This window comes from Lucilia cuprina, chromosome 3 (genome assembly GCF_022045245.1).
Source record: "Lucilia cuprina isolate Lc7/37 chromosome 3, ASM2204524v1, whole genome shotgun sequence".
NCBI lineage: Eukaryota > Metazoa > Arthropoda > Insecta > Diptera > Calliphoridae > Lucilia > Lucilia cuprina.
In genome coordinates this window covers 55196927-55218437 of record NC_060951.1, presented here as the reverse complement: position 1 = coordinate 55218437, position 21511 = coordinate 55196927, and the positions used below count along the sequence as shown (strand labels likewise).

General features: G+C 27.4%; 1 protein-coding gene across 3 annotated transcripts in view; it reads left to right on the top strand.

Annotated features, from left to right (window-relative positions):
• LOC111684866 overlaps positions 1 to 21511 on the top strand; it is a 145832-nt gene that overhangs the window by 85448 nt on the left and 38873 nt on the right. The window contains exon 1 of one of the 3 annotated variants that reach the window (XM_023447085.2): positions 1747 to 4027. The exons of the other annotated variants lie outside the window; for them this stretch is intronic. Within the exon in view, the coding sequence (XP_023302853.2) occupies positions 3355 to 4027 (673 nt within the window). The 5' untranslated portion in view covers positions 1747 to 3354. Of the gene's footprint in view, positions 1 to 1746; positions 4028 to 21511 lie in introns of those variants that run through there. 3 annotated transcript variants of the gene reach the window in all.

Here is a 21511-nt window from a genome sequence, read left to right as displayed (position 1 = left end):
TTGTGAGATTCTGTAATAATGAAAGGTTTTGAGTTACAATTAAAGCGATTAAGCGATCGGAATTACATTTAATAAATGACCGGCCTAGACTTTAATGTATTTCTTTAAGAGTCATGACTAAACAAATTCATTTTATAATCTCCAGTTTCTGTGGACGGTAAAGATTATACATATTTATCACAGAAAATTATATCTTCTTTAAAATCCGCCTTAAACTGAATCTCGTTCCCGACAAACAAACTGAATAATTAAATTTCGATTTCACATAATTTGATTTGCGATAATGTTGCCGAACTAATGCATGTAGTCCTCTTGATAATGATTGACCATTTTGCTTTCTTTCGTAGATTGGGTTGCACGACGAATAATCAGTTTGCTCTTAAAGATTCAAACGATTTAATCAGCTTGTTATTCGAACAAATATGAAGGTTTTTCGTTTTGAAGTTTGTCTAAGCGTTTAATTTAATATGGAAACATTTGCGCTCTTTATAATATAATTATCTTTAAAATATAATTGTACGACGGTATAGCGATTTGCGCTCAAATAATGTAGATTTTAAATCTGTAAAAAGAAGCGAATGTGTTACAACGATATAAATATTTGAGCTCAAAGATATGAATATTTGAACAAACAGGTAAATTCTTTCGATGTTGTTTTAACTTGAGACATTACTTCAATGACCCCATAATTAGCCACTTTAAGAAGAGGAAAGTATGCGTACTTACGATCACCGGACTGACAGTCCACAACACTACTAAATAAACTATCAAAGTCACTTATCACCTCTTAATATCAGTTGTATTTGCAACACAATGATTGATCAAAAAACCAATTGTTTGAATCAGTCTCAGGAAGTTTGCATTCAATTAAGAGAGTATGGTCCGATTTAAAAATGTTCTTACTGTAGTTTCATTAAATCGCTCACTCAAAGATCCAGAAGTTTGAATCAAACTTCGAGAGTTTGTGTTGTCGTTATAAGAAAGTAATTTTATTTGTCGCCTATCAAGGTCCTTTGTAAGCTACTTTGTTATTGAGACAGGGAATGACTTTTTAAAAATGTGTATATATTTAACTGGCAACAACTTTGTAAGCCAATTTTGAAGATTGATTGATGGTTGAAGAAAGGTCTTGGAAACACCTTTGAAACAATAAATGGTCAAAATGGCAAAAATAGGGAAGCCATTAAAAGTGTTTCAATCTCTAAATTGCCCCAAATAAATTTGATATCTAAAGGCTTTGGAAACTCGCGTAGAACCAATACAAGCCATTTTATGCTTTATAAATTTGTTGCTGCAACTTTTATAGTTGCCTTAAGGATATACAATTTGAACCGAAATTCTAGTTGAATAACAACTTTGTCGCTTTAACGTTGTAATTGTAATTGTATTATTATAACCTGCAATTTTTATTTTTCTTAAATTTTTATTTGCATTCATACAAAATTTTGTGGAACGTATTGCCACGTTCGGTATCACTTGATTACTTATGTCGTTGAGGAATGTATGAGTGTGTGTACTGAGCGCAATTGTGGTGTACGTAGAGAAAGAAAATGGGCATAATAACCTAATCGAACTCTCGTACTATTACTCGTTGATTAACGTGGCATTCGTTAAAGAAATACACAACTGACGGTTGAATTTGAAAACAAAACAAAAAACGAAAACGAGAAAAAAGTCGAACACGTTGTGTGTGTGGATCTATCTAATCGAGACACACAGTCAGTGAAGTTTTTATACTCTTGGATTCAGTTGTTTTTTGGATGTGTAACTGAACGCTACACAAACGTGTTGATGGTTGTTTCTTGGGGGCTTAAACAGTAGTTTTTCGTTTGCGGTTTCATGTCGTTTTTTTTTTTTTTGTGTAAATGATCTTTTAAGATTTTAGTTTCTAAACTTGGGGATTTCGAAATATTTTAGTTGGGAGTAATAAAAAAAAGAAGGAGAGAAGAAAAAACAAACGCAATGATGCTGCACATACATTAAATGACTTAAACTAAGAAAATAAGAAAGAAATGGCTTGAAATAAGTAGAAAAAAACTAGGAAGAAGTAATAATAATTCTGGTTTTTTGTTAAATGAAATAGAAAAGATACAAAAACGAAGCGAATGAAGTAGCTAAAAGAAGTAAATGTAACTGAAATTTTTGTGTGTTCTGTGCAGTTGGATATAAAGTGTGTGACTCAGCCTGTTATAACAAAAAAAGAAATATGTCTTAAAACATTCCTCAGCGCCTGCGCGACATATGAAAAGAATTTTTTTTGGTGGAAACAAAAAGAACACAGCAATTTAACAGATGACTTGTGAATGTGTAAGAGAGTTTTTTTTTAGAATTTTGTATACAAAAGTGTGGTTCTGGTTTTTGTTATAAATAAGATAATACCAAGTTATAGTGAAAAAGAACAAAATAAAGAAATTCACAAAAAAAAAAGAACAAACATAAATGCTATCGATTCTTGACTTAACGTCTTGTCTATCTATCTCTATTGTAAAAAGCTGCCATCGCCGGTCGTGATTCTGTTGATTTTCAAGGCAAATTCAGTGCATTGACTTTAGTAAGAACAACATTAAAAATTTATTGTACAATTCTGGTTCTTGTTGCCAGCAACTATTGCAGTTGTAACTAGCTGTTGCCTGGCTGTTTGCCTGCTACTTGGCCAGGTTGCAAAGCAACTTGTATTGTAAATTATACAAGATTGCACTACTGCATGGCTGTGGCATGACTGTAGTAGATCTATGAATGCTGCTGTGGTATGCAGGTTCTAGTTATCAAACTATATTTGCGCCTGGAGTAGTGTTATTGGTGTAATTTTCTTAATTACAATAAAAAAAGGAAGAAAAAAAAAAACGGCAAATTTCAAGAAAAATAAAAAAATTACAGACTCTATAATCAGAAGAATAAACTTGTAGGTATTTCAAAACTAAAGCAAAGTTAATGATCTATAAGGAGAAGGTTACCCTGGCTGTACAAGTGAAACATAACAAAAAATTAAATGAAATTTGTAATTTATTAAAAAAAAAACAATTTGTTTAACATTACAACTAATTCTTAACAGAATATTGCATTTAAAGTAAAGCTTAAAAGCTTTTTTAAAAGTTATCGAAAAAAAGTGTCTAATATTAATATTTAATAAAAAATTAAGACAAATTTTAAAAATTTCAACAAGTGCTAAAAAAATTAAGAAATTTAGAAAAAGTACACAAAAGCTTTAATAAAAAAGCTTTGTTTTAAATTCTTTATATAATAAACAAACACAAACCATTTGGGAATTATAAACAAGAAAAGGGCATGTAAATAAATTTACTTTAAAGAAAAATAATTTTCAAAATATTGTAATTAAAAATAAAAACAACAACAATGAGTGATATTAAAATTGGCGAATCCAATAAAAATGCATTAAATGCACAAAACAGTCGAGCAAATACAAAAACAACAAAACCATTTTGTTCGCTGGCATATCTGGCCAAAAGTACAATTGCCATAAATGGCACCAACGACATCAGAACTATAAATGGTCATGGCAGCAGTAGCAACAGCAACAGCAAAAACAACAACAACAGCAACAGCAGCCACACCACTAATTGTCAACCATCAACGCCAAATGTGGCAGCTACAGCGAAAGTGAATGAACGTGGTTCACCATCATTGCCAACAGGTGCCAGTACCACAGTTAATGGTCATCATCACTTGCAAAACGGAAATTATTCCACAACCAACAACACCAAAAACACCTGCCCCGATTACAAACACACCAGCAATGGACGTTCTAGTGTGGCCGATGTTTTTGGCATTATAAACGAAGAAGATATGGAGACCTGTTGTGATCAAGTAGATGGTGAACTGGCGAATGATTTAAGACGTCCTTGGGAACTGGCAAATGGTTCATATGTTAAGCGTGTACCGCCCTCATTAATGACCACAAATGGCCAGCAACACCAACACCTTAATGGTTTGCCCTCACTTTCCAAACTTAATAGTCTAGATTGTTGGGATTATACGATTGAGTTAGAATGTCTGCAAGGGCCACAAGGTATTTTCAATTTAATTTCTTTTAATTTATTCTAAGCACATGCTATGTATAAAAATTTAACCAACAAAAAATTTAAATTATTTAAACTTTCACATTTGTTTGTGTATATTTTAAAGCATATTTTACATTTTTGGCTTTTTTTTTTGTTAAACTTGAGTTTAACAATAAATAATTCTTGTTTAAATTTGTTAGTTTTTTATTTTATTTTCATTTTGGCAATCTTAACTTCCTCTTTAAAGAAAAAATGTGTGTCTTGTCTTGTGTTAATAATTTTTTTCTAAGGTTATTATCGAAAAAACAGTTGAAGGAATAAAAAAACAACGTTAAAGTTGATGAGTAATAATTTAACTAATTATATGGTAAATTTTCAAATTAATTTGTGTTGAGCTTAAAATTAATAATAAAATTAGTTTTTTTACTTTAATGCTTTATAAATTAGCTAAAGATCAACTAGGAGAATGAATTGCAATTTTTGTGGTTTAATTAATTAAAAGTTAATTAATTAAAAAACTGTGTTTGGGGAGGTGATTAAAAATATAGGTTTTTGATAAATATAGCTTTTCTTATGCCTAAAGAATTTAATTAAAAAGTTACCTAAATTTCAATTATTATTTTAATTGTATTTTTCGAAGGATTATGTATTATGCCCATAAATAATATGTAAGATTTTGATCTGAAATATCTTAAAGTGCAAATATGCTAAGTCCCAGTTTCAGTACTTTAGAAGAAATCTTGTAATATTGTATTAAATTGAAGTTTTTTAAACCCTACACCGCTCTAATGGGGAGGGTATTATGTGATTATGCTGATGTTTGTAACACCCAAAAATATTGGTCCTACACCCACCTTAAAGTTTAACATTCGGCTCATAATCACTTTCTCGACTTAGCTATCTCCCTACGTCCGGCTGTGTTTCCATGTAAAGCTTGTGCGCACGCTACTAGATAAGATAATTTGATGAAATTTGGCACATACTTTTATTTTGCCCCGAGGGTAAAAATGGTTGAAATAGGTCCACTATTTCGCCTAGCTTCGCACATGTAGGTAAAAAAATTATATGCTTTATTATTTTAAAAATAATCCACATTTTTAGCATACCGACTGGTGTAGGGTATCATATGGTCGACCATGATCGACTATACTTTCCTATTTGTTTTTATTAAAACAAAAATTAATACATTTTTTACAAGAAATAAGTAAAAATGTGGACTTAGCACATTTTGGCAATCAGACAACTTCTTTTTACATTTTTATATATATTTTTTACAAGATCTTGAAATGTTCAGTTAATTCTCTGGATTTCTAATTAAAAAGAAATAAGCAAAGATGTGGGCTTAGCAAATGGGACTAGATCATGAAATGATTTTTATCGTGTTCAGTTAATTCTCTGGGCTTCTAAAATATTTATCATATTATTTACAATTACAATTTTTACAAATGAAAAGTTTTCCAATTTCTTCTTTTTAAACAAATATTAAAGTAATTTTTTTCAATATTTTCTTTTTATATCGAATACATAATTCCCTCCCCTACTCAAAATTTATGTCTAAATATTCCATTAAACAAAGTGATACCAAATGTGTTATATATCGACGAGATGTTAATGTTTAAGAACAAAGATTTCAACAGATTTTGACGAGCATCTTACAAAAAAAAAAAAGATTAAATTAGTTTTGATTCAAACCCCACAGATTCATATTTCTAAGAGGATACAGTTTTACAATTTGTATTAGGGAACGTACAAACATCCCGCCTTTATAAATATAGAAAATTAAGAAAAAAAGTTATCGTTAGAACTCTAGATGAAGGAAATATTTGTATAAAAATTTTACGTAAAATTTTCTATACAAAGTGAAAAAGTCTTTAGTTTTCTATTAAAAAAAATAATTCTTCTAGCAGAAGCCGCAAATTGGCTAAATAAAGATAATTTTTAAGAATTTTATATAAAATTCTCTAATTAAAGATAGTTTTGTCAAAATTTCTCTATATAAAGTCAATTTTATAAAAATGCTCCATATAAAGAAAGTTTTATCGCAGAATCTTTTGTTAAACGATGTTTTATGTCAAATTTTCTGAATATAATAAATGCTTTCTTTTTAAAGAAAATATTTTTTTAAAATTTTGTATGCAATTATTTTAATTTTATAACTAAAATTAATTTTATTTAAATTCTTCTACTTTAAAGAGTTTCATCTACAATTATCCAAATAAAAGTCATATCTCTCTTTAATTAGAGAATTTTATATTATTTTGTTTACAAAGCGGCTATTGAGCAACGAGCACTCATGTACTCTTTTACACATACGTAAATGATCAAACATTAAAAAAACATATCACTCAGTGAGTGATAAACGAACTTTTGATAAAATTTTCTTTTAGTAAAAAGTTTTCCAAAAAATTCTCTTTATATAAAAAATTTCTAAATAGAATTTTTTTCAATAAAATTTATTGATAAAAAATTGATTAAATCTTCTTTAGTTAGATGTTGTTATAAAAATTTCTCTCAAAGAAAAATTTCGCAAAAAACTCTTATATTTATATTAAAAACTATCTTAAATAGTTAAATTTCTAAAACAATTTCAACCTGTTTAGGAAATAATATATAACATTAAGCTAATAAGCATATTTCATTACTAATTACCTGCATATTAAAAAATATATTAATCGCTTTTGTCCTACTTACCAATCTTGTTTAAAAGTATTAAATTTCTTTTTTCGTTATTTTACAAACATTTACCACCACTCAGATACTAAAAAATTAGCTCACATTTTATTTCTAAGTAAGTTTCCCAGCATGGAATTTTTCTCCTCTTTTAAGGAAACTAAATAAAAGAAAAACTCTCATAGTTAGTAGTTTAAGTCTGCATATGTAAACCACAAAAAGTTGGTGGTAATTTTCTATTTACATAATTAAATTAAATAATTTCTTATATCATTCAAAGAAGAAAACAAAAAAAAAAAAAAAAAAAAAAGACAACTGATAAACAAGTATATAATTGCAAGTTGTCTAGTATTTGTTTTTTTATACCGTTATTTCAATGTAATTTTATATCACGAAAATTCTAAGGTGTCAATCGATGTCTACAGCTAGTAGTATGTAAGTCATAAATTATAGGAAAACTTATTAGAAGAAGGTACATACTTATAAATAGTGTGTAAGAAAAGCAGGACTGCAAAATATACATAAATTCCAAATTAAAAAAAATATATATTGATTAAATTCTCTTAAATCAGAAAAAACAGAATTTTTAGCGAAATTCGTTTTAAACCAGCTACACGCAATGAGCTCTCTTGTACTCTTTCTTTCACTTATACCTATGATTACATATTAAAAACAAAACCAGTTAGAGAGCTAGGTTTTTACTCTTTGCCTTTCGCAGCTTTAAACAGAGAATTATCATTAAATAAAAAGCATTTTCAATTTATATTAATAATTTTAGAAAAATTGCTATATTTTTTCTTCATTTTTAAAATAATTATCTGTAGAACAGCTAAATGCAAGAGAGCAATGAGCTCTCTTTGTACTCTTTCGTTGACATATACGTATTCATACGCATATTTTTAAAAACCAAATAATACCAGTCGGAGAGCTTGCTTTTTACTCTCTGCGTTTAGCTGCTTTAAATAGATTTTTTTTTATAAAATTTCTCTTCATTTAATGAATTTTCGGTTAAATTCTTATTAAAGAGACAATTTTCGTTAAAATCTCTTAAGATATAAAATTTTCATTAAAGTTGTTTTTAAACTTTTTTATATAAATTTGACAAATTTTATAAAAACAATTTTGAAAAACTTTTTTATTAACAAAAGATTTTTAATAAAATCCTATACAACTCTCTTAAAATATTTTATATAGAACAATTGTCTTCAAAACAATAATTTTCGTTCTGTTTTTTATTCAAATTAGTTTTAATCTTTAAGTGGAATTTTTGATTAAAAAATCGATATTTAAAACCAAATTTTTTGAGAATATTTTTTATTAAAATATAATTTTCTATAAATTCTCTATTTATAGTACATTTTAAATCAATTATCTATTTATACTAAATTTTTAATAAAATATTTGTTGAAAAAATTTCAATTTTTATCAAATTTTTAAAAAATTCTCCTTAAGTATAAATCTAAAGAAAATGTTCGATAAATTGTCCATTTATAGATTAAAACTCTCTTTTGAAAATTTTTTAGATAAATTCTCTATTTACAGAAAATTTTCAACAAAATTTCTCTATTGGAATTAATTTTTAATAAATATTCTATTAGAAGAAAATATTTCGATAAATTCGCTTTTAGAAATATCCGATATATTGTCTATTAAAGATATCGATAAATTTTCTATTTGTAATAAAAAAATTATAAAGAAAAGGTTCGATAAATTTGTATTAGTAGATATTTGTCGTTAAGTTCTATATTAAAGTAATATGTTTGATAAAATCTCTATTTATAGTAAATTTTTCAATAAATTTTCTATTTTTAGCAAATTTGTTAAAAAATTCTATATTAATATAAATTTTAAAGAAAATGTTATATTTATATATTTTTTATATTTATATCAAATTTTAAATAGTTCTCTATTTATAATGAATTTTTCATTAATTCTCTACTGAAAAAAAAATTCGAGAAATTCCCTATTTATAGAAAATTTTTTAATAAATTTTCTATTAGTTGAAATTTTTCTATAATTATATATTCATGCTAAATTTTCGATAAATTCTCTATTTATGGTTAATATTCGATGAAATCTATATTTGTAAGAAAATGTCGATAAATTCTCTGTTGAAAAAAATTTCAATAAATTCCCTATTTCGATAATTTCCCGATAAATTTTCTAAGAAATTTTTTTCTCTAATTTTTAATTAAATGATAATTTTTGATAAATTCTTTATTAATAAAATGTGCAATAATTTTCCTATTTGTAGCACATTTTCGATAAATTCTCTATTCTCTATTGGTTGACATTTTTTCTAAGTTCGTAGAACTTAGTAAGTAACTTTTTATGTAACAAACTCTCTGATAAAAAATCTACGTTGAATTTTCTATTCGTTGCAAATTTTCCATTAATTGTCTTTGAGTAGAAATTGTTCGATAAGTTCTATGTTAATAGCATATTTTCGATAAATTCTCTATTTATAGTAAATTTTCTTTAAATTATCTATTTGTAACAAATAATCGATAAAAAAATTGACAAATTCTTAGTTAAATTTTTTTTTTATAAATTTCTAATATTTATTTGTTCGCCATTTTTACAAAATTTTTATAATTGTTTTTATTAACTGAAACATTAATAAACAAATTTCAATAAATTCTACATTTATGAACAAATTTCGATAAATTTTATTTTCATTCTCTAAACGGTAAAATGGTTCCTTTTTATAATGGTGTTAACATCTCTGATTAGTAGTCACTATGCATATATATATAGATATCGAGAGTATAGGTTTACCGCCCCTACACTTAACTACTGCGTATAATGGTTCATTTGCCTTTTGTGGTTTCTTTAACAACAAATATGATACGGCCACAAAACACCTTATATGAGACATCAACACTTAAACGAACCTACCAACTCAGATACATAGTTGTAATAATAACAGATAACTAGACAACAGAATTTTGACCCAGTTAAGGCAAAATTTTTCTACAAATAAACTATTTTCAATTAACAACCCATTTACTAAAACTGAAACTTATTAATAAAACCTGGAACTGTTATCTTTTACACTTATGATTTTTGTAAGTATGTACAAAGAGTAGTGTATAATAGATGTAGGCTGATATATATTTACATTACTGTGTAAGAAAGTGTAATTATTTATTTGTCGATTTTTACACTTTAGCCTTTTTTGTATTTGCAGCTCTTATCGCCTTTCATTTCTTAACACAAAGACAAAAATATATAGTTTTTCTTTCTTTCAACTTAATAGGTCTTTGTTTTGTGATTGTTATTGTTGTTATTTGTTTAAATAAACAAATATATAAATAAATAAACATTAAACAAAATTTTAATTTGTTACTTCAATACTTTATTTTTCATTGGATTAACAAAAAAAAAATCGAAACTAAAAATAGAGAGTGCTGAAAGTTTTAATTGAATTTACACAAAACAATTTAATTGTACGTAGTTATAACTCAAACTTAAACCAGTAATTCCAATGTCGAGTACTTTATGATGACGCGTGTAAAAAAAATAGATTTGTTTTTTATGATTTTATTGTTGTTTTTCTAATCGTTTAATGTAAATAGATTAAAGGCTATTAGAAAAGAAAGTTTAAATGAGATTTCATTAATAAAATAAATAGTAGTACATTTTTATTAGAATTAACTCGCTAAATGGGGATAATAAATTAATTTGTAATTTATAGATAAGAAAGCTAATGATGAAAGAGGAAAAAGAAAACTTATTGATGTTTTTCAATTTAAAGTCAATTTTTGTTAAATCTTTCTCAGTGAATTTTCTATTAATTGTTTAAATTGCAAATTCTCTCTATAGCTGATTGCACGCTGCACGACCATAGTGTTGATGTTTGTAACACCGAAAATCATTGGTCCTACACCTTTAAGTAAACCAATCGGCTTAGAATCTCTTTATAAGTAGATTGGTATACACCGTCTGTCTGTCTTTCTGTTCATCTGTGTGTCCATGTAAACCTTATGCTCACGCTCCATTTCTCATTTTTAAAGATCATTTAATGACATTTGGCACTTAATCTTGTTTTGAAGAATGCTATTGAAAAAGGGTTGAATTAGGGTCATGTTTCCTTGATGAAACTCCTAATCTTAATGTATTGCAATCCCGGGGTAAAGAGGTATTACCAGTACCTCTAGTATGGCGGGACTATAAACTGATGATTTCCTCGGACTTCCCTTGGAATGAATTGACATTGGTGTCGAAACGGAGAACCACATAATCTGGTACGGGTGCCCAGTTGCTCGCAGGACTTGTAATGTCTTGTCAGTTGTTTTCGTGATCCACAGATAAGACAGATAACACACAGTGGAGTGACTGTGGGACTAAGCGCTGGAAATGAGTTGGTGTTAAATGTATATGATGCAGGATAAATGTAGGTCTATAAGGATCTTATCCGCTCGTATACCTAGAATGAGTCTGTGGTATGTTGTTGTCATATGAGTATGTCGAATGAATGAGAAGTGTGCAGGGATGAATGGTGATGTATTTAATGTATTTTATACAAGTGATGCCATTGAATTTACATTCTTCGGCTTATTTAATGGATTCGTATTTCGGTTAAAAAGTTACGTCTCTAGATGCTGTTGCCGACTCAACAGATGCCATCTAACTACTGCGTGGTTGCAAGGAAGTTATGTTTTTGCATCTCGATAGTTAAGAATGGGAGCAGCAATGGTCACAGATTGGAAAGATTAAGTACTTGAGAAAAATTCACGTATACTGGACCAAAAATTCCATATACATACGTAAACCTGAGTTTAAGATACAAAATGAGCTCGTTAGAGAAGCTCGCAAAGTGGATGAAAAATACCACCGTGAACTAAGATCAATAGGCAAATGTTCACGTTAAGCATTTCGACATTCATTCTTTTTTACGGTTTTTGACAAATCTTCCAAAACTCCTTGATTTTTAAGTATTTTTTCAAAATACTTTGGAAGCCAAAACCAGATATAATTACTTACACAAATACATTATCTGAGGAGATCATATAAAACAGCGAAACGCAATGAGCTCTTCAATGAGTTCTCTATCAGTGTATCAGCTAGAGAGTATACAACTAGCTCTTTTACTGCTTCTGTTTAGTTTTTTACAAATATATGTTCATACGTACGTGTAAAAGAAAGAGTACAAGAGAGCTCATTGCGTTTATCTATACTATAGACTACTAGGCGACAGTTTAACAACTAGTTACCAAAAATATCAGGTTCAAAGTCCCTTGAAATGTTAAATCAATAAATATTAAAACAATTCCTACAATTAATTAAATAATTAAAATTTATATTTTTATTATTCAAATATTTTATTGACGCAAGTGGTTTCCTAATAAAAAAAAAATATTACATAAATTTATTTATATTAACTACTTTCAACTTAAAACTCTATATGAATATTAAAACGGATAATGATGATCGTATAAAAATTAACCACTAATTACAAAACAAAGTGGCAATTAGTCAGACATCATATAAAACAACAAAAATCGAACAGAGTTCAAGTGCAAAGTTCACTAATGGATCATTAAGAACAATTTTGTTGTTAAGTGGGGCTTTTTGTGGGTTTTAAAAACAACACCATTTAAAATGAACAGGTTTTTTTTTAATATTTGCATTAATGTATGAATGAATGAGTGTCAGAAATAACAAAAAAAAAATATTAACTCAATGAATGGCACAAACGATAGCTACTAGATAAACAGTTAAACTTATATCGCGGAACAAAAAAGAAAAAAATGGGGATGCTTAAAAATAAAAAAAATATATATAAAGATTGATTACTGATATCAATAAAAACCAACAGAATCTAGAAAAGAAATTATGAATTTGCAAAAAAAAAAATATTAAATAAAATGAGGTTAAAAATAATGATTTATTGCTTTAGTAAAATGAGAACACAATTTGAAAAAAAAAAATAATATTTATTTAAAAATTTCCCATAATTCTAGAAAGTATATATGTTAGTGTTAAAGTTGATGATTTGACATAAAATTAATTAACGTATAACAAATTTTAATATTTTTTACTGTTTTTTTCTAGTAAATTTCAATTTGAACTTGTAGTGCTGATTTTGCAAATTTAGTTTTACTTTGGTTTTGGGCTAAAGCTAAAAAAATTAATTCATGGCCATTTGTTTGAAATGTGAAGTGCATTTTTTCTTACCACCCGCCAGTTAAATAGTTAAAAAATACATACACATTTTGATTATAAAATAATTTTTTTAATAAAAATATACCATAATCAAAAGGCCAATTTGTTGTTATTTTTTGTTGGAAATAACTAATAAAGATTAGATTCATTTGAAAATAAAAATTACTTACGTACAAATCAATCATTATTGTATTGCTATTGATAGTTAAATTACTTGTTTCTACAGTAAAACCTTGTTTAAGATTACTTTAAATAACTTGCTACTTTTATTACAGGATTTTCTTTGTTAATTTAACTTAAAAACTAAATTCATTCCTTTTAGATTAATGTATTTATATTATTTTCACTTTATCTAGGTTTTACTGTTCTTACCATATATAGCTTACTTGTTGTACTTGCTGTGCAATGGTCATTAATTCGTTTTTGATTATTTTCATTTCTTTGAAAAATATTTGTGATCTTGAAGTAAAGATAATAAAAATTTGAATTATTTATAACAACAAAATTTTTTTCTTCTATTATTATGAAACAATTTTATAGCAAAAATAACAACTTCACAAATCGAAAATATTGATTGGTTTGATAGGTTTAAACAGGAAATTATAATCAAGTGTTGGCTTTGCATGTGATGGGGAACTATAACTGCATATTTAATATCCTGCGACCTTAGGGCTAAAGTTTTTATTATTTTAAATGATTGATAGTTTTACTTTCATTAATTTGTTGAGAGAAATTAAAAATTGTTTCTGTTTTAAATTTTATAAAAAATATGGAAAATATTTTTTATTAAACAAAAAGTTGTAATTAACCGTCAACAAATTTATTAAGCATTTATAAATATAAGGAAAAGTCTTTCATAAAATGATTAAATCTAAGCACTATCATAATACAAAACCCTGTGTTTCTTAAAAGAAGTTCGTAAATAATCAAAACGGACCATTAGGTACTTTTACAGACTTCTCCCATCAAAAAGTATTATTTGAGGCATGAAAAAGTACCAAAATGTTCGTTCCTATAGGCGCACATTGTTTTTAGATTTAACATGATTTATTATTCAAAAAGTACCATTTTGAAAAGTACTTTTTGATCTCCTTATATATTCATGTCAATCAGGACCGTGTATGTATAATTTCACGAAAAAGTACCAAAAAGTTGCTTCTTGTAAATTTTCATAATAGCAAATTAAAAAAAAAAGTTTCCTCTTATAGATTCTTATTCAATCAGGACCGTATATGTTTTATTACGTGTGTTTTGGTTTCATATAATAGAAAATTAAAAAAGTACTATTTGCAGAAGAAAAAAGTACCTATTCGTCTCTTCCTCTTGACTTAATCAACTAAATTCTTTGACAATGAGTTTAAAGAAATGAGTTTTTCAATGAGTTTAAAGAAAACTAAATTTTCATTTTGTGGGGTTCAAGCAGAAAGTGGGCCGATATTGTATAGTTTTAATACCAAACAAACCCTACTTATATTTGTGGGAAAATTTCAACCCTCTAGCTCTTTCCATTCGGACTCTATCGTACTATTAGACTGACAGACGGAATGATCAATATTTTAACGTGGAATGACATATTGATTTTGTCAATCTTTTTTGATGGTGGGTATAAAATTTGGAAAAAAAGTACCAAGAAAGTACCAAATTGTTATTTCAAATTTGTTAATAAGTTAATTAGCCTATGTTAACTGATTTAAAAGAAAAACGAAGCACTTCGTTGCAGTTTTACCTGTCTGCTCTCTAGAAACTTGAGTTTAAACCAAAAATTCATTAATTTAGATGCAACAGTTTTGGTTGAGCGATTTGTATCAATTGTTCATTAACACATTTTATATAGATTTACTTACTGTATTTTTTAGAGTAAAACATATCTGTGATAGAGTCTAGAGAAGAATATGAAAGATTCTGGTAGAAAACTAAGGTAAACTTTCAATTAAAGCTTAAAGAAAAAAGCCACCTTCTAAGTCTTTCTTTTCTACTAAATTTACTTTATTAAAAATTAAACATTATTTTTTTAGAAAATAAAGCCACAGGTGAAATTACGAAAACAGCCAAAAAAACAACATTTAAAATCAATAACAACAAAACTCTAAAGACAACATCATTTTTTATGTAAATTTTGTTTTTCATCTTTTGTATGTTTTGTATATTTTCTTGCTAAGTCACTTTTTTTGTTAAGAAGCACAGTGTAACATTTCGTTTAATGGTCATTATCAGTGTGTGAGTGCATAACTTTTTATACAATTGATGTTTTTGCTGTTGTTATTAAAGTGTCGTTAAGTTATTGGTTTTTCATTTAAAACACACGTTTAAACAAAGTGTTTACTTAGATATTCCTGCTACAAAGTATTTACTTATGTTAAAAATTTTTTGTATTAACTTGGCACACAACATAGTGTTGTATAGTCTGTTGTTGTTATTGCTGGTGCTGTTGTCATTCTAAATATTTAGGTTAAAATACCGCTGTGTGCTGTTTCTTTTATGTGAATATATTTGTTGGTTTTTTCTTTAAATTTTATTATTTTTGCTTTGCTTTTTTGGTTTGCAAAATATATTTAAGATTCTTTTGAATTTTGTTGTAAAAAGAAATTGACAGTTATTTGGTTGAGTGTATAAATAAATCAATATTAGTCAAAAGATCGTTATTGTTGGTTTTTTATAGTTTTGAAAACCTATCTAAATGATTGACAATAAGTACTTTTAACAAAGGTTGAAAATTCTTTTAAAGGTGTTAGAATATTAAGTTGTGAATTAAAGCCTTGAAGTTTGGCATGACTATAGCAAATTCATTTATTTAAGAAAGAACCTTGATATCTCCCTTATATAAAGATAGTATGGATGTGAACTGATCAAAAAAAAAAAAAAAAAAAAAAAAAAACAACTTTATATAAGAAGTATTCCCCGATAAAGCTGCAAGCTTTATTATGCCAAATTTGGCTTTTTTGAGTTTTTAGTAACGAAATGTTAATTTTGTAATAATAAAAGATTAACTTAAAACTTTTTAAACAATAGTTTTATTTTTAATCTTTAACACAAGTGTTGATTTTATTTGTTATTTTATAACTTAAAAAAAAACAAGTTGTCAATAACTTTTATAAAATAAACAAAAATGTTTTTTACCACCATATTAATAAAACAGAAGTCTATTGATAATTTTTAATGTTGTTTGAAAAAGATACTCTATTAAAATGTCCAAAGCTTTTTAACAGTAGAAACGGCTTAAATTAGAGAGTACAATGCACAGTGGTATAGAATCAAAACATTTTGATAAAAAATGTAGAATAATATATTTTCGTTTTTTTTTAGATCTCGATGTCGATGTACATTTAGTTTAGTTCTAGTTTAGTTCTAGTTCAGTTTTAGTTCAGTTCTAGTTCAGTTCTAGCTCAGTTCTAGTTCAGTTCTAGTTCAGTTCTAGTTCAGTTCTAGTCCAGTTCTAGTCCAGTTCTAGTTCAGTTCTAGTTAACTTCTAGTTCAGTTCTAGTTCAGTTCTAGTTCAGTTCTAGTTCAGTTCTAGTTCAGTTCTAGTTCAGTTCTAGTTCAGTTCTAGTTCAGTTCTAGTTTAGTTCTAGTTCAGTTCTAGTTCATTTCTTTTTCAGTTCTAGTTCAGTTATAGTTCAGTTCTAGTTCAGTTCTATTTCAGTTCTAGTTGAGTTCTAGTTCAGTTCTAGTTCAGTTCTAGTTCAGTTCTAGTTCAGTTCTAGTTCAGTTCTAGTTCAGTTCTAGTTCAGTTCTAGTTCAGTTCTAGTTCAGTTCTAGTTCAGTTCTAGTTCAGTTATAGTTCAGTTATAGTTCAGTTATAGTTTAGTACAGTTCTGGTTCTAGTTTAGTTATAGTTCAGTTCTAGTTTATATCTTCTTAAAATTTATACATTTTAAAATCATACAACATTTCTACAATTCTTTTTTAATCTGTCTTTTAGATTTTCTCAAAAAGATAAAACTAATTTGATTTTAAGAATGAAAATTTTATATTTTACGATTTTTCATCTTGTGTTAGTATTAAATTGATTCTAGACCGTATCTAACCCATGATTAGTTATCTGATAAAATTTTTCTCATGGTAATGTATTAAAAATTGCGACGGAAATCGATTTTACATGTAAAGTTCAAGGTCGATGCGGGTAATTAGGTTTAAAGCGCGACACTAAACATCACTACCCGAACAATTATAATTATCCAGTTTTTCTTCAACTTCAGCTTCACATGAAACCAAAATATTTGTCAGCTAACAAAATGAATTTGAGCTAAAAAGTATCAAATTTAATCAGTAAATATTAAATTTTAATTAAGCTGCCAATTTTGTAAACAAATTTTGACATTATTGATTGATGTGCTTAATTTGTCGGAAATGAAACTAGTTTTAATAAAATTTTGGCCACAATCAATGATTAGTGGAGATTTATTAAAAACTATTCAAAATTTAATAACAAAAATGTGTAACATAAAAAAACTATATTTTTCTGTTTGTTAATGTACACTATTAATGAATGAATTGCTTGAATGGACTCCACCAAAATTTTTTACAAACCGATTTGCTTAAATAAATAATATTTTATTGTACATTTAAAATATTTATTTAAAATTACGACCTTGAATTCGTTTTGTGTGTTTTTTAATTAAAACCTAAAAACTAAATTTGAAAAAGACGTTAAAAATTTTATTATTTCATGCTCAATATAACATATTTAATAAAATATTTTCATATTTAAACATAAAAATATATGTAATATGTTTAAATAAACAAACAAATAAATGTGTTTGATGTTAAAATTACTAGAAGCTCATCAATGTTGATGTGTGATGTTTACTTGGTTTATCCCCTTAAGCAATTTCGTTTTTATTAAAAAAATATATATATTAGTTGGACTGTTGGTTCATTTCCGAATGTGATTGTTGCAAACAATGATAAATTAATGACTCAATGACCACTGATGAGTCTTGTTATTTTTTGTTTTTCTTACAAAATTTAGAGATTGTTATTAGTTTTATTGTTATGTTGGCTTATCAACTTAATAACAATTTGATCATTATTGTCATCACCATTATCATTGGTTTAATCTGAACTAAAGATCTGTATGCAAGTACATACAGACATACATACATACATATGTAGTTTAACAGTTAATAGCAAAAAAACATTTCCAGTAAAAAATCTATGTGACACTTAGTTTTAATATTATTTTAGCTCAATTTTTATAGTACATATGTGTTTTTTAATTCTAGTTCGGTTCTAATTCAGTTTTAGTTCTAGTTCAGTTCTAGTTCAGTTCTAGTTCAGTTCTAGTTCAGTTCTAGTTCAGTTCTAGTTCAGTTCTAGTTCAGTTCTAGTTCAGTTCTAGTTCAGTTCTAGTTCAGTTCTAGTTCAGTTCTAGTTCAGTTCTAGTTCAGTTCTAGTTCAGTTCTAGTTCAGTTCTAGTTCAGTTCTAGTTCAGTTCTAGTTCAGTTCTAGTTCAGTTCTAGTTCAGTTCTAGTTCTAATTCAGATATATAATTATTGAGTATTTAATAACATTGAGTTGATGCTACATTTGACCCTCACACTGTAACTCGACCAATAAATCGCTTCAATTATAAATTGCGTGTCCTTAACACGCCTGGCTTATTTTTTCTACGAACAAACAATGTTTTTGAAGTTTGTCATAGACTCACACAAACCCTCATATATTTTTTTTCCACTGGTCTAACATGTTAAAATTGAATTTTAAAGCTTCGCTGATTTTTAGTTCAAAATTGTTTGCGTTTAAAAAATGTTTTTGTTTTTTTTTTTGATTTTCCATTTACTTATAATTAAATTGCTTTAAGCTCACGCGTGCCACAGGCTTAAAACATATGTACATATGCTACATTTCCTCTTAAAGCAACAAAATCTTAAATGTATATTCATAATTCAAAAAAACGTAGACGTTTAGTTAAAATAGCTGTAAAACATATACACTATATAAAAAAGCCATATTTGTTGTCTTCTGTACAAAAATTTTCATGTTTTAGTTAAATTTTTAGTTTTTTTTTACAACCGATCGTCATACATATATTTTTCTTTTGGTTTTTTTTTGTATTTCTTATTTTATTCCAAAAAGTTGGCTCTGCTAAGGTCAACGTCCCAACAACTTCTATTAACTTTTCTACATTTTCTCATTAATCTGTAGCACGTTTAAACGTAACGAACAAACCTAAAATGATGTATTTTTGTATCCATGTAGCTATTTGTTGTATGTTTCTTAAACTTACATAATTTTTAAGCTAGATGATAAATGACCAGTGTTTATGCATATATGTTGTTTGTGAATGGTTTTCCTTGTGTTTTTGTTTATTATCTACATTTTCTTAAGAATAGTTTGTGTTTTTTGTTGTAACCTTTTGGAAAACAAATGTTTTGTTGCAAAATTCGTATAAATTAAGATAAAATTTTTAGCAGTTTTGGTTAAAAGTTTTTTGAATTTAAATGGTTTGTTAACTTCTTAAAAATTTCTTTTTTGAAAGGGTCATACTTTATGATCCATACCATAGTGCAGCTTTGAAACCATTTTAAATTTTAGATACTTTTGTAAAAAACTAACTTATAATTCCTTTTGATGCGACCTTTAGTAACTATGTGAAATATTCGGACCTGGCAATACTTACTAGTAACTACTTAAGTAAGAAAGAAAGAAAAAAAAAATAACTTTGAAAAATTATATAGAACTTTTTTGTTCTCTTTGTACAAATATGAAAACAAAAAATATTTAGTTTTTTAATTTGTTTTTAATTTTATTAATTTGTGTTTCTTTTTTCTCTTTTTAGGTAAGTCGCAAATTTGTATCCATTATCAAATCAGGTAACTTCCAAACAAAAATTATACTTATCATATAAGCAGTAAAGTAATGTTGGATCCAAATACTTTTTACTTTTCAAAACTTTCATTACCAAGTAATAGGTTGAAATGCAATTTATGTTATTACTTTAACATGACGATATCAATGGAGGCAAGTACTTGCCGCAATCGCTTACAAGTAATTAAAAAAGTATACATATATATTCTATATTTTATCGTAGAAGCTGACTAATGAATTAGTATGTATTTATATAACAAATTATCATAAGACGTTATTAAAGTAGTTCTATGTAAACGGAATGGTATATATGAGTGATTGGAAAGTATGTTAATGGATAAGTGGTTACAATTGAAAGTCATTATCAAGTTTTTGGTGCGCTATATTAAATCCAAATTTATTACCTTTTTAACCAAAAATAAATAGGTTGATAATGACCTTTTATTACCAAGTAATGTATGAAATAATTATCAAAAACTTTTCGATTGTTTGTTTTGGTTATCAAATTGTTTGGCGAAAGAAACATTCGCAAATTTTTTTAAATTAAAACATATACATTTTTCGTTAATTATATAAAAAGTTTGTATAACTTACTGACATATGTTACGCAATCAAAGTATATAAATTGTTTGCTGGGATATTACACCTAACAGATTTTCGCCTGCTCTTGACCACACTCAAAACTAGCTTGAGGAGAAGCGCAGAACGCTCATTCACATAAGCTAGCAGTCATTAATTTGGTGATAGGGGGTTTAGGTGTCCTGTATTCTCCTGTAGAATCTTCCATATGACTTCGTTACAGTTGCTGTTAAGGCGCTTCAGAAACAGATTTTACCACTTCTTTCTAAGTTGAAGGGCAGCCAAGAGACTTTTCGCTCAATCGAGGGACGACTTCTCGTCCTTTGTCAGTACATTGCTGGGCTTAGCGCCATGGTACTCAACAATACGTTCGGGGGTACGCCGATGTACAAAAGCTTTTTTAGAAGGTGTTTTGTGTGCTCAACAATACGTTCGGGGGCATGCCGATATACAAAAGTCCTTTTAGAAGGTGTTTTGTGTCTTAGAGGGAAAGTTGCTTGTCGTACATTGGAAGAGTCCGACATCAAGTTCGAAGTCTTTTTCAATATAGCAACAAAAGAACTCGACATCGAGGTCAACAATTTCTCTTTAACATAGGGCACTTGGAGGACGACTTTGTCATCTGAATGCAGGGATGAGGCGGTTGTTGAGGTATTCGCCACGACGGACAAAGATTCCTCACCTCTTACAGTTTTCGCCACACCCGAAGGTTTAGTTGGCAGTGCTGGTTTACTAGCAGCCAGTTTGCTTTAGGTTATAGTTTTTGCTTCAGAAGCTTGCGGAGTAGCCAAGCCTGGTGATACCACCAGACTAATCCGGTCACCGGTCGCTGGGATGTTACACCTTAAAGATTTCCAACAAATATATGTTAACATTACTGTTAGCTCTCACAACTTATTAAATTTAAAATCAGCACATTTTAATATAACCAAATGTATTCCCAATCTATTACAAATCTTTTTTATTTATAAATCATAATGCTCCTTAACTTTTTTAAAATAAAAATATTTTATGATAAAAATAAACATTTCCTAAATAATATTAATTTTAAATTGTTTCACATTCAGTCAATAAACCTTTCTTTAAAAAAAAAAAACTCATACAAAATCCCAACAAATATTGCACACAACTATAAAATATTATTTAACTTCCCCTATTTTTTTCTAACAAAACAATAAACTAGATTGAATAAATTTAAATCTAAAAAATATATATACAATAATTTTTTGTTTGTACTAAATATAAACTGTTTGTATTTAATTTATGCA